This window comes from Oncorhynchus clarkii, chromosome 18, assembly GCF_045791955.1.
Source record: "Oncorhynchus clarkii lewisi isolate Uvic-CL-2024 chromosome 18, UVic_Ocla_1.0, whole genome shotgun sequence".
NCBI lineage: Eukaryota > Metazoa > Chordata > Actinopteri > Salmoniformes > Salmonidae > Oncorhynchus > Oncorhynchus clarkii.
In genome coordinates, this window is record NC_092164.1 from 39,856,150 (window position 1) to 39,871,165 (window position 15,016).

A 15,016-nucleotide genomic window follows, 5' to 3' on the forward strand; every position below is an offset into this window, starting at 1 on the left:
GTGGGAGGCCCCAGTGCACAACTGAGCAAGAGGAGAGGCGACTCCGGGATGCTGGCCTTCTAGGCAGAGTTGCAAAGAAAAAGCCATATTTCAGACTGGCCAATAAAAATAAAAGATTAAGATGGGCAAAAGAAAACAGGCACAGGATGGAGGACCTCTGCCTAGAAGGACAGCATCCCGGAGTCGCCTCTTCACTGTTGAGACTGGTGTTTTGTGGGTACTATTTAATGAAGCTGCCAGTTGAGGACTTGTGAGGCGTCTGTTTCTCAAACTGGACATGCTAATGTACTTGTCCTCTTGCTCAGTTGTGCACCGGGGCCTCCCACTCCTCTTTCTATTCTGGATAGAGCCAGTTTGCGCTGCTCTGTGAAGGGAGTAGTACACAGCGTCAGTATCTTGGCAATTTCTCGCATGGAATAGCTTTCCCACTCATAATATAGAGAGATATGTGATAGTATACAAATGTAAGCAAGATTTGGAATTATTATGTTTTAGTCAAATAATATGTATGTTTGGGCTTCTTGTAGTCAATTTGCAGTCGATAAATGATGTGAAATCTAAATATCACATGACATCTAAGGATTAGGTCTACTGTATAAAATGTGATATAAAAAAGTTTCGTTTTTTCCAAACCCTTTGTAATGTATTATGATCCATGCACCGCGATGCATAGAAGTAGGCCTACAGTAGTATCCTTGTACTAGCCTCAAAAGGAGGGGCGACGCGGACGCGCGCTCAAGGTTTGCATGCTGGCGCGCGTGGGTAAAACACTTGCAGTATCGCATGTCAGCTGTGGCAAGAAACTTCATTAAACCTCGACTATGCCGTGATAGTACTCGAATTGTTTTCGTTTTTTTGTCACACGTTTTTAAACAAGTGGTATTTCCTCTAGGATTTCCTATTTGTATTCTTCTTTCAGTATGGTCTTAAACGCAAAAACATGGAATGTATATCTGTGTGGAAACTAACGTGGGGTTTAAATCTCACGGCTGTTTTGCTTTCCATCGTTCGGGAGTGCTGCCTACAGGATACTGCAGCAAGTCTTTGAAAGGATATTTGCCCTTAAAATATACTTTACTATTGAGTTTCTTTTTTCAGTCAGTTTTGGAGGACAGAATACACATTTTTACTACAGTTTTGGCAAGATAATACATTGCTGAAAATGGAGACTGTCATTGAAAGAGAATGCAGTGCGCTCGGAGGACTTTTTCAAACAGTGATAGGCGACATGAAGGTAACACTTCGGGGACTCATGTATTCATTGTTTATCTTAATACCCTACGAAACCTAAATAAATATTATCTTCATTTTAATTTTTAATAGAATAATACGTTTTTATTGATATGGCAGTACGTGCCCTTATATGTTTATACCTAATCGATGTGACATTGACTGTGATAGATAAAGGGCATGCAATTATATTTGATTTTGCAGAATACGATAAAAAAATTAAGAGTGGCTGGTAGGCAAATTATTGTGTACAGCCTAGGCTACTAAATTGCGCTCACGGAGGGACTGCCTAGAATCGAGATACGCACGGTGGGTGTGTTCTGATTCGTTGACAACAAACGGATGCATATAAAAGGCTAAATGATCCAGGATATGGATTAGAATAGAATGTTCTAAAACCACGTCAATCAAGTAGCAGTAAATGCATGTCCTGAAGGTTTCCCCTTGACTTTTGTTCTGAGGAGAGCAATAAAATGTGTCACTGTTGAGATGTTAAACTCATTTAGGCTACGCATCTGTTTTTATTTTGCTTTTATCTTACACTCAACAGTTGGAAATGAAAGAAATGCTATTTTTGCACAATGTCATCTCCGAAGGAAGCATGACAATGTGTATTTTCTATGCTTAGCCTAACAAGCAGAGAGAGAGAAAATAATATAAAATATAATATTGTCGCACGCTCCAGTCTGCCCGAAAGTGTTGGCGCGCCTATTCTTACACGTTCCCACCTGTTCCTCTGACAACTGAATGCATTACCCCCCCCCCCCCCCCCCCCCCCCCCCTCATATTACAACCTACAATGTGTTGTGATAATTGCGTTGTTTGTTATTTCATATACCTTGCGACCGTGATATATAGGCGTAAAGGGTCGAGACAATAAAAGGACACAGTGGAAGTATAAATTCAACCACACCTTTGTTTTATCACAAAACCAGATAACAACCTATTTCCAGTGAAGTCCACAAAGCATATTGCATGTACAGTAACAGACAGTTGTTACATGACCTACAGCATGGTCAAGCAAGTTAATGTTTCCAACTTCAATATTTCAACATCATAAAATCACCTCTGCCTAGTCTAATACAGTGGCAACTAAAATATATCAAAAACAATTTAGTGCAATCAACGTAAGCTAAATATGTGGCTCGCCATGGTTCTGATTTGTGTTCGTGCAAGTAGAAAAACATGTCGACTCACCCTACTTGTAGAGAAACGCCAACGCCATCTTCCTCTCTTGACGAAACGGTCTATCACTCTGTCATACAGTACACACTTTTATTTTTTTGTTGTCCTAGGCTACCTAGCTAAAATGCTTACTCGCTAGCCAAGTTAACATTAGCCTTCTACATCTAGCTACTTATTGAACTTCCATCCTCTCAGGCCAGGGGCACAACAATGTATGTATGGTTGGATCAGAATCGCCTTTATAATCATTGGCCAGTACTGGAGAATTAAGTAAAACTACAAGTCCAAATCTCCAGCCATGGCTTATGTAGGAAAGGAACAATTTTAGCCACCAGAGGACAACAACACAACGAAATGCAACAATTAAAGTTTTCGGTCAAATCTTTTGTCAAGGGAGGTCGATGCTCGCTGGCTTTCCTTGCCTTCAATGCTACCGGCGGCAACAATGTCATATCGTTTTGACCAGACAGCGTAAGATAGAGGGCCTGCACATACCGAGGGGCTCTGTTTCGTGCTTTCTCCGGTGAAATACATTCAGCCTTTTGCAAATTGTAGGAAAATTATGAAACACAGAGAGGCGAAATATATATTTTTTTTAAATTAAAAATATTGGTCAGTTGTTTTGGGAAGCCAGGCTTCCTTTGGCATCCATGAATACAGCCACTGGTGGTGGATAAACATTTGATGTAGGAGAATAGAGATTGAGATTCCAAACAAATGAAAACCACGATGTCCATGATCTGGTTTGAGAAACTTTTGCAAAGCCATGTGATCAACTCTGCTTAACTATAAACTATTTCAGAGAAATGGGCAACGTTTGTAGATTCTGATGACGACAAATGCTTTCCTGTGGTCTAACATTAGGCAGAAATATGTTTATTGATGATAGCCTTCTACAGCCATTTCAGACAGGTTTTATTAGACCTGTGTAATAAACCATTTTCGTAGGTGGAGGGCTTTTCCAAAGGGCACCAGGAATTACACTCTGGTTTGCTGGCGGATGTGTACATGTGTGGGTGGGGATTTTCTGTGTGCCTATATTTGCTCGCCAATGTTTGTGCTTAAATTGAATCAGCGTGCTGGATGGTGTGTGTGTGTGTGTGTGTTAATACATCATTCATTTAGATACTGTTCACACATCCCTTATTGTCTAAGCAGACATATTACCATTCATCTGTTTAACTGGAACCAATCCTACATGCCTTTCCTGAGCTCCAAGCGTTCTTTAAACTGTGTATAAATACTGCAGTATGAATGACAAAGAAATCATGGAATTCAGTGGTAATTGAATCATTTCAGAATTGGTTCTATAGAGGTGCACTTTTAGGTATTATTTGTGAGTTGTGCTACTTCCTGGATCTGTTTTCTGGATACATTAAGCCTAGTCCTGAAATAAAACACAGGCTACTCAATGGAGAGTCTAGGACTATTTTTAGTCTAGGCCTAATACTGTATGTGTCTGGGAAACCGGCCCATAATGCTTTATTCTCTATTACCCCTTCAAATGTATATGTGTTTGAGCACCATTACATTATTAATCTGTTGGCTCGAGGTTGAAGGTAATGCTATCGAGGGCATTGGATGTAGGCCTACTTTGGTTTATTAATAAGTATTTATATTAAATCAGAGTGGATCATCACTCTGGCTAAAATAATCCTCTCACTGGGGGGTTGGGGTGAAATTACTAGATGAACCATAGAACTGAAATGGATGGAAAAGATAACCAGATACAAAGCAGAGCTCTAGGGTTTATGACCATAAATTGATGGATCCATGCGAAGTCTTGTTGAGCATAGAGCCATGTTCTTTTTACCCATTTTCATTTCTGAGATGAGCACCATGCGTTAGAATTGCCTGAGTCAAAGCCTGATCTTTTTGTTTGCCTGATTCAATGCATTTTAAATGATCTGCATTTATTCAGTCACTGCATTGAATTTGAAATGCCGTTTGCGATGCTAAAATGATCTCTCAGTAGGAAATCAAGGCACAGAAGCCATATAAGTGAGTGGCGTGGTGAATTCAAGCAGTGCATATTTCATGTAATTCCTCGCCCAGCGACGTAAAGGATGGGTGCCAGGGAGAATGAAGTGCAGCGTCACTGCCTCGATCGTGTTGTCACGGTAACCAATGTGGAGGGCTAGTGCCGTGGATGAACAAAAGGATGCCTGAGTGAGGCACTGAGAGACGGCAGACTTCACATGTATTCCTCCTCTCAGGGGAGTGCGGCTAGGGCACTAATCAATCACTCAAGACACATCACCTTGACAACGACAAGTCTGACAGTGTGCTATCTCGTTAACCCCACCGCCCCGTAATGTGATTGTTCGGCCCCATTATCAACTCATGGCTGTGATCCATTGCTATCACAGTAAAAAGGCTTACGGTGTATATTTTCTACGGTGTTTTCTATGTTCAAAACAATGGGGTTGTGGGTAGTTATTTGAATTGAGTAGTCTATTCAGAGAGTGAATTGAAATGCACATCTTGTATCTCAAATACACCATGTTCATGTATTATTACATGTTTACTCAGAGTGGAGGAAGTTGAGCTGGAATTGAATTGACCCACCGAAGTAGTTTAACCCCTGTCTGTCTTCCTGTGCAGGTCTCCTCATCAGTCGTGGATACACTTATGAACTTTTACACACACCACACACACACACACACACACACACCACTAAGAAGACACTTGTGTTTGTCCACTCAGCGAGCATGTCACCCCCAGCTAGAGGCCGTTCCCTGTTGACTTCCACGGTCTCTTGCCTTCCAGCTGTGGTGAGGCCTTGTTAGCTTCACCCAGACTGCTCTGGTGACAGATGTTTACTGCATGTCCCCCAGACTATAGCTGGCTATCTACCACTCTGGCCTTTCACCACCACAGCCCTGAATTTAGACATTAGATGCCTGGGAGGGGAGGACAAGGTGCTTCAACCAGAGGCCAACATGTCATTAGACAGGCAGGCTAACCTACAGTCACCTGCTTCTAAGACGAGTGTCAGTCCTATATGGTACATTTCAGGTCCCGTGTTGCTCAGTTGGCAAGAGCATGGCGCTTGCAACCCCAGGGTTGTGGGTTCGATTCCCACGGTGGACCAGTAAGAACATGTATGCGCTCTGGTTAAGAGCGTCTGCTAAAAATGACTCAAATGTCAAGTAAAAATATTTCGGGAGGCAGGTAGCCTAGTGGTTAAGAGCACTGGGACAATAACTGAAAGGTTGCTGGTTTGAATCCATGAACCGACTGGGTGAAAAATCTGTCAATGTGCCTTTGAGCAAGGCACTTAATCATAACTGCTCTGGATGAGAGTGTCAAAAATGTACATTTGCAATGTTCTTGCACCTCATACTGAATAAGCCTTCAAAGTCTCAGCACTAACAACAAAGGCAACACTCAATCGATGGGATTTCTATGATGTTTGAAGTCTATTTAAGCAATAAGGCCCAATATACCACGGTTAAGAGCTCTTCTTAAGCACGACGCAATGCATAGTGCCTACCACAACCCCCCCCCCCCCCCCCCCCCCCCCCCCCCCCCCCCCCGAGGTGCCTTATTACTATTATAAACTGATTACCAACTAAATTGGTATATGGTCTAATACACCACGGCTTTCAGCCAATCAGCATTCAGGGCTTGAACCACTGTTTATAATCCACTTTTTAGAACTCTTCGGTTTAGTGTAGTTCAACTTCAGTCATGGTAGCCTACATTCTCAACAGAGATACCGCAATGCACTATTGGGACTTTGAATTGAACCCAATTTGATCCTAACTGTATCCATATTGCCTGTGGGCTATTGTTTTACATACACTGAAAGTGAGAGTGGGGTCTACAATCTCAGTATGGGTCTATGGATTTACTTTATTGATCTCTCCCATTGTTGCTCTTGTATATGTGAGATTTTTCAGACATGAGCTTGCGGACATGTTGCATTAGAAATGTTTTTGTGTGTACTCCTCGTCCTCACATGTTTCTCTTTTATGTCCTCAGAGCAGTTACCCAGTGTGGGATGACTTCATCAGCAAGGCCGGGAAGCTACAATCACAGCTCAGGTAAACAAACAAACAAAGCAAAACAACACAACAAAGAAACACGGGACTTACTGCACATCTCTACACACACACACACACACACACAGGCACACTCCATTTACCCAACCTCATAGAAACAAAAACAAAAAATCCTTCTTCTTCAAATGTTCTTTGTTATCTGTCTAGAATTTCACACACACACTGCCCTAGGTCTGGTGAGCGTGTTTCTGGATCACAGTTGCACACAGTCACAGCTGAAGGTCATGAGGGAAGGAAGAAAATACAAAAAAAAGGGAAAAACTTAATGAACCTTTCATCAACTGAGATTAACGATCAAATCATAAAGTCATTATCTCAGCGTGGTGGATCAGCGCAGCGCGCCAGACGCTTTTATTTCAGGCCAAGGGTTACACCGGGTTAACCCGCTGAAAAACATCTCTACTTCCTTGTCCCGCTGAGGTTTGTGGAGGAAAAGGGTTCCTGAGAAATCCTGCCACTGATGTGACGGAAGCCAGCTGGAAATGTCCTCCTAGCCTCTTGGCCTTTTTCTCATTCAACAAGTCGTCTTGCATCCATAGCTCTATAGTCTCGCCTTTTACTCTCCGCAGGGAAAGCGAAACATGCGAACATTACAAACAGCACATGCATTTTTCTAGTTTTCTATTTTTGCAGCTCTTTCTCACCACATGGTAAATGGTGTGTCTACAATAGCATGTTGTGTGAAGCAAATTCGTGTTTTTATTTTTAAATTTCATCTGTGTACAGCACTGTGCATGTACGTGCTTACGTGACACACACCTCTGTAATCTAGAACAGTAGCAGTGGCAGGGTGCACCAACTACATGCTATAGGGAGGGAGTTCCAGAGTGCCAAAGGGCAGAGACACATAACCTCTGCAGTGCCAATTGTGTGCGACCTAGTCCGGGTGTTTTCCTAACACCATTTTAAAGGAGAATTTAGCTTTTTAAAATGGCATGTTATAGAAGGGTCCAGACCCTTGTTTTTTTTTTTGGCGATTTCCTCATCCTCGTTGTGCAGCTCTGGGAAAAAAACATGAATTAATGCTCCGAAAACAGCCAAGTAAGTCCTTTTAGAGCCCCCATACTGCACAACGAGGATGAGGAAGTGAATCGCTGGTTGGGGTAAGTGAAATTGCTATACAAATAATGTGTCTGGACCCTTCTACAACTTGCCATTTACATCCAAAATAAAAATGGGGTATAAAACGGCCAAATTCTCCTTTTAAATATCTCATCTGAATTTAGAGTAGACACTCTTTAAGAAACCATGCTCTGCTTTAAATAACGAAGAATGCGTGCATCCACTTAGCCTTGTGTTTTTCTGAGCTCAAATGAATAGTCGTTACTTCATTAAGAATGAGAGAAAAGCAACCCTTTGGATTGCACATTGTACAACAGACTACCATCATGCAGCATGTGGCTCCGTTGAATTCCTTATCCTGAAATGATTTATGACATCAAATTGGTTGATGATACCTTGCCTACCTACTGACTTCAATTTCAGCTCAGTTTCTTGTCAACAAAGGTCAGTCTCTACTTTATACAATTTCAGGGAGGGCTGGAACAGACAATTTAGTAATGGATTTGTTTCTCTGGCTGCATGGTAATCTTAAAATGCAAGAGCATAGAGGTAAAAAAAAAAAAAAAGCCTCAACAATAATCCTGATTAAATCTACTGTGACCCCTTCATCCATAGTTTTGTACCCCCATGCAGTGTGGTTGCTTATGGTTACCACCTAAAGGGGTTTGAAATTGTGTAAATACGGGGATGGTTGAAGGTTAACATCTTCATATAGTTAGATGGTGAATACTCATGAAAGGTCATGCAAAAAAAATGGGAATCTAGTTGGATGCAACCCCAGTCTTTCCCCAAATTCAATTTCCATGTGGGGTGCAAAGGCCCCTAAAGCAACATCCATCACCCATCCGGGCCCTCTGGCATCAAATTGTCAATTGAAACCAATTTCAATACGTGCGGGGGGGGGGGGGGGGGGGGGGGGGGGGGCGCATTAGAGCTAGATGGAGGGACCCACCGCACGTATACAATTGTAGGGTAAACACTGACCCAACCTTGACCAGACTACTAACTCTGTCCACCCCTTTCCCAAAGCATATGGTGCTACTGGTAAAGTGATTCAAACCATGGTGAATATGGGTGTTGTATGGTTGTAGGCCGATGTTGTACATACTGTATGTTCTGCTGCCAATAATAATCAGAATGGTGACCAGCTGTGTCTTTCTCATCTCCCAGGACGACAGTTGTCGCGGTAGCCGCCTTCCTGGACGCCTTTCAGAAAGTGGCTGATCTGGCAACCGGCAGCAGAGGTAAGCAGATGTACCTCATAGTCGGGGGGCTATGAAGTGTGTGTGTGTGTGTGTGGTGTGTAGGTGTGTGTGTGTGGTTTGGAGGACAAATGGCAGTGGAGTATTGTGGGGCCTGGTCGTGATGCTAAGGACACATATTGACAGAGGAAATCACGTTTTCTCCTGGTTGTTGTTGCAATCTTTCATGTTCAAATACCTGGATAAGACTTGTCATAATCATTTAGAATGATTTACAAAGACCCACATTGTAATAATGTATGTGCCCCTCTTTAGCCAGCTCTCTGCTTAACCTTTCATTTGGACTTCAAAGAGCCACTAATAGTCATGCTCAGTCACCCTCCTGTTAACCTCTAACCTCTAACCTGCCTTTCTGGCAGACACTTGAGCACTGAGCTGTCCACCTCATTGATGGATGCATGTACAGTATGTTCATGTCTTGGAAACTATGTTTTCCTCATACCCACTATCCTAATACACTATGATAGTGTTTTCGTCAACATAACTGGAGCTGCCTTGTCATTTCTGAAGGCATGACACTACCTAACTGACGATGTGGGGAATATTTTTGCCATACACACTTTTATGTGGTAATAGTGAGTATTACATTTATGTAATGCTATATGAATGTTTTCTGAAGGAGTAGTCTCCCTCGCCCTCAACAATCGGAACTGTCAATCCAATGCAACGTCAAGCTTCCATCAGCAGGATTTGTGGTCCTAATGTTGTTGACAGAGTGGTTGTGAGATGCAGGAAGAGTGGGTTTGTGGTCAGGTCGAGGTTGGTCTGTCTGCCCACTACAGAGCGCTGTCATGGCCACTGACTGTCACGGTGACAGAGCGAGCCACGACCAGGCAGTCACTCTTCGCTTGGCTAATTTAAGGGTTAGTAGGTCAGTGGAGCTTTTTTCATTTAATGTGAGGGGTGTCACATCTTAAAGAACTGTCATGTTCAGTCAAACACTTTTTAAAAAGTGTTTCAAGTGTTAACATGAGAATATGGTTCAAGAACACGGTCACACCATCCTGGGCGGTTGAACCGTGGTTGTGGTCGCGCCTATGACGGTGCAGCTTTGTTTTGGGGCGAGACTGGGCACCTCTGAGGGTTTACTGTTGAAGTTCACAGGCAGGGCATGTCCTGAACAGAATGGACTTCATTTGGAGACTTTTGTCACTTTAATTAAGTGGTAAGGCGGGATACCACGGCAGTGGACAGAGTGAAGTGAGAATGGTGACTTCCTTTTCCTCTCCTCTCCTTCTTTTCTCCCTCCTTTCTAATATGTAGGCTACTACCCACAATGATTTCCAAGGTTTTATGACATAACAAAGGAAGCCCATATAGGGCCTTTATTATCAATATGTAAAATGTAAGCAAAAAAAATCGGCATTTAAAAAAAAATCTCCCTTGGCTTTCATTATAAAACCCCTCTGATTCTTCAGTAATATGTTTTCCATTTTTCAATACCTCAGTAATGACATATTGTAATGCCACATGTTTTTATTCAATCCAGTAATGGCTATTGAATCTGGCTGCCATAGGTTCAGTTCAATCATTACGTAAGCTACATAACCCTATTTATACATTTCCGCATATTCATATCCTCTGCTGTAAATTATTGCAGCTAGACAATCAGACGCTCACAACTCAAAGGCCACAGTGGGAGGCCTTTCAACACAAAGGATGAAAGGTCAACATTTGACAATACCTTTTCTACCGTGTAGGTGTATGGGAATATCAACCCAACACAGTGGAAATAGCCACCTGTGGTAAATAAAAGCATTTTCTTATGCTGAGCACCGCAATCCAGTTTGTCTATGTCATTTCTTTCAATACCAGTTTTTGAATAGGCTATTATATAATATGGCCGAGGACAGCGATTCTCAACTGGTAGGTCGTGAGGTTTTGAATGGGTCATGGGTATCTGAGTAAAAAAAAAAAACTTAAACCAGGTAGAAAGTGTGTTGACATTTCAGTGTACTTACATTTTTAAATAATTTAATCTCTGAACAATATTTCTTCAATCCCAGTGTTTTCAATATAGAGTTTAGAAACGCTATTTGGGTAGATTTTTTTTGGTCTCAAACCAGTGAGTTTAACTTTCTTCATCAACAATGTGGGCAAAATGTTTTTATTGACAATGAAAGAGGTGGGAATGTTGTTCCCTTGTTATATAATTGCTACAATTTAATATCAATATAGCATTAAAAAATAGTTTTCCAGATTGTATTTTGCCGATTGTTTTTCGTAATGCTAGTATTGCGTCGCAACTGAGACAACCTGGTTCAATTTGGGTCCCGAGGCAAAACCAGTTGAGAACCACAGGCCAAGGAGAGGAGGTTGACGAATGAGATTGTCTGCCACAGTGTATGTATGTTTGCAGATGTTTTTGTTGTACGATAGGACCGTCTTTTCTCCATGTCAACATACATTGTCATATAGACATGAAAATGTCATTATGGGAGGTTCCGTAGTTAGCCACACTGCACCATGATTAGCCATTGGCTGTTTTTGTGTGCTAGTCCCTAGACTGGGGAGATTGACTGAGTGTAGGGAGGCCCATTTCTCAATCTAAAGTGGAGTACGCCGAAAATAGCAGTGCTTTGCCCTCTTTTCATTCTTCCCTTTCATTACTCGGTCTGACTGTCTGGGTATGGTGTGAGGCAGCCCGTATGATGACCATGTAAGGTCAGGGCCCAGCACAACGTCCAGTCACGGTTTTGTTTATGCGACACACAAGGCCACTAAGGTTTGTTTATTTTGTGCCCTTTGTTTGTGCCTTGTCTTTTGTTCCAATGCGTGTTGCATACAGTATTATCCACTTACGCAATCGCACAGCCTTTTGAGGAACCTCGAGGTTTCTAAAGGACAGGCCTACAATTGTCAGTGCACCTCCCAGATTGTTTGAACTAAGACAGCCACGCTACTCCAGTCCGCACCCCTGTCCTTTACCGTTGATCCAGGATAAACAGTCCTTCAGTAGGCTACGCTAAACCCCCCCCCCCCCCCACCTCATTTTCATATTTATCTGCGTCTCAAAGAGTCCGTCTCGAACGGATGGCCATAAGTGCTTGGCTCCTGTCCTGTCCTTCCACACAGCAACTAGTCACAGCCAGACCGGTGCTCATGGCAACAAGTATGGAAATCAGGAGGGCTGGTCCCGCCTCTGGAGCCATGCTGTAGGAGTCCTTAGCACCTCAACGGTGGGACACGGCATAAACAATAGAAGGTAGACCATTGTGAAGAGCCGTGTGTGAAGACACCTGACATAGGACTTTGTTCATGTTGATGCACCCTTGTTCAGTGTGATGGGAGTTTGATTTCAATTTCCAATGGATATGAACATAGGTACAGTCGCAATGAGGTTTGCTTGCATCGGATCATGTGAGCAGCCCTTTGTGTTAATTAATGGCCATTTGGCACTCAACTCTACGGCTACATGCATCATAGAACTAGAAATTACAGAACAGTCATCACTGCCAAAAGGATGTGGTAAGCACATGTTTGCTACACATTGAAGTCTCAGTTTGTATGCAACAAGCATTCAACAGCTAAATCCGGCCTACTTCCTCTGACACAGCACCGTTAAGGTCTTTATATGAAAACTAGGAGACGCAGTCATTCTGTCTGCTCTATTTCTACATCCAGCACCTATTTGCTCTGTATTGTGTGGCTGTGGTTGCCATGGCGCCCCACTGCCAGGAAGGATTCCTTTTTTTAAGAGCTCGGGGTGTTGTGGCAGATGTCAGCAACCCTTCTGTGTTGCCTTTGAGATAATTAGATCCTGCAGGTAAAAAGGGCTAGCCTGGTCCCAGATCTGTTTGTGCTGCCTTGCCAGCTCACTCACGTGACGATGAGTATAGGAGTTGTCAAGACAGCACAAATAGTGGCGTAGTGGAGTTTCGCGGGGCCTCCCACAAGGTCCGAGCAAGGCCCCCCCCCCCCCCCCCCCCACCCCCCCCCCCATTGCCATGAGGCTGAAAGGAAGTGTTGCTGTTTTAGAACTTAGGGATTCTTGAAGGATGGGACAATCTAAACTATTTTCCCCCACAAATATTTGTCTTACTATTAACCCAAAAAGGTATCTATATTTTGATAGACCAAAGTATCAGCCATCAAACCATGTAAAGGAACAACCTTCTATTGATTTATTTTTCATAAAATGTAACTAACTGGATTTTTGTCAACTCCGTCAGTCACCATGAAAGGCATTTCATTTTTACAATTATTGGACAAATCTGACCCAGTTGACCAAATCTCCAAACACATCTTTTAGGAATCACAGTTTTGAGATACATATTCTTTAAAGTCACAAAGCGCTATTGCAAGAAACTACCTTAAGATAATATATATATATATATATATATATATAGCTTTTTTGGGAGTTTGAAAATGGGATCCTTTGCGCCAGACATTGAGCCGACATTAATAATATTGAAAGTATTTAGAAAATTCTCAAAACAAATCTTTTCCATAATAAAATTCCCTTAAATGTCAATTTTCTAATGTAACAAAATCCATTATTTTCAACTATAAACATAATTGTCCCTGCTAGACAAGGATTGTCCCGACTTTCAAGAATCTTTGAGATAATCTCCTGCTATTCTAGCATTGGGGGCCCCCAAAGCTCGTGGGCCCCCGTCTTGCGTGCGCTGCAAGGGTGTGTGTGCTACGCAGGTGCACAAACAGATCCAGGACCAGGGTAAGAAATAGCCTGAATGTAGGTGACAGAGGTGAAAGGGTTTGGAGAATTACTAAGATATACTGTAAGGTCAAGCGGTACGGAGAAATGACTGGCATTAACAATAGAAGGTAGATGCATCAGGACTAGCATTAACGTCACATGCAGTGGTTCAGATTGGAGGGACTGGAGGTCTACCTTCTTAGGTTTAGAGACAACCGTTAAAAATGGTCCTTGAAAAACAAGTCCGTCTGAGAATATGAAAATTAGAAAATGTGAATATCCACATATGCTACTTGATGATTGTAAAATGTACTACAACGTACATAAAACTTTACGTCAGATGATATGTAGTTATTAGGTAGATCAATTGGTGGCCCACGGTTTCAAAACCGGTCCACGAGCCGATTTGATGTGGCCGGCCAAGGCCTTTTTGTTTATGTGGGCAAATCACTAGAGGATGCACAGTGAGTGGTCCCCATACAGACAGAAGGACAGGCATGCCAGTCAGGGGGAAAAGCCTCAGTGCCATCAACTGTACAGATGGACTCCTTTGGCAGCTTCTGATTTTATGATCTCATCTCTGCAAAAGGGAGAAATCATATTTACTGCATTGCGCAAGACAGGGCATTTTTATCATTTCAAGGGATTTTCAGTGCTACTTTTCACACTAAAGGGGTAGATTTGTGGAATTGTTTTTGTTAGGTTCTTTGATATCAGTGCAAACTAGCAAATCACATTTTGTGGATGAATTCAATTTGTGGGTTTCTTTTGCTGAATCCACTTTCCTTAGTAGCTAGCAGTGGTGGAAAAAAGTATCCAATTGTCATACTTTAAAGTAAAGGTACCATAATAGAAAATGACTCAAGTAAAAGTGAAAGTCACCCAGTAAAATCTCACTTGAGTAAAAGTCTAAGTATTTCGTTTTAAATACACTTAAGTAGCAAAAGTAAATGTAATTGCAATTATATACTTTAGTATCAAAAGTATACATAATTTCAAATTCCTTATATTAAGCAAAACAGAAGGCACCATTTTCTTGTTTTTTTATTTCCTGATAGCCAGGGGCACACTCCAACACTCAGACATAATTTACAGATAGCCAGGGGAACACTCCAACACTCAGACATCATTTACAGATAGCCAGGGGAACACTCCAGCACTCAGACATCATTTCCTGATAGCCAGGGGAACACTCCAACACTCAGACATCATTTCCTGATAGCCAGGGGAACGCTCCAACACTCAGACATCATTTACAGATACCCAGGGGAACACTCCAACACTCAGACATCATTTCCACATTGCCAGGGGCACACTCCAACACTCAGACATCATTTCCACATAGCCAGGGGCACACTCCAACACTCAGACATCATTTACAGATAGCCAGGGGAACACTCCAACATCATTTACAGATAGCCAGGGGAACACTCCAACACTCAGACATCATTTACAGATAGCCAGGGGCACGCTCCAACATCATTTACAGATAGCCAGGGGCACGCTCCAACACTCAGACATCATTTACAAATGAAGCATGTGTTTAGTGA

The 15,016-nt window shown here is 42.3% G+C and overlaps 1 protein-coding gene across 4 annotated transcripts in view; it reads left to right on the plus strand.

Moving 5' to 3' along the window:
- The first annotated feature begins 726 nt into the window (after positions 1–726).
- The window catches only part of LOC139373478 (protein MTSS 1-like), a 45,593-nt gene continuing 31,303 nt past the window's right edge, over positions 727–15,016 (plus strand). For 3 of the 4 annotated variants that reach the window (XM_071114035.1, XM_071114037.1, XM_071114038.1), the window contains exons 1-3: positions 747–1,234; positions 6,403–6,464; positions 8,715–8,788. In XM_071114035.1, coding sequence (XP_070970136.1) covers positions 1,163–1,234; positions 6,403–6,464; positions 8,715–8,788 — 208 coding nt within the window. In that variant the 5' untranslated portion in view covers positions 747–1,162. Of the gene's footprint in view, positions 1,235–6,402; positions 6,465–8,714; positions 8,789–15,016 lie in introns of all 4 variants that reach the window. The other variant, XM_071114036.1, reaches the window with a different exon arrangement.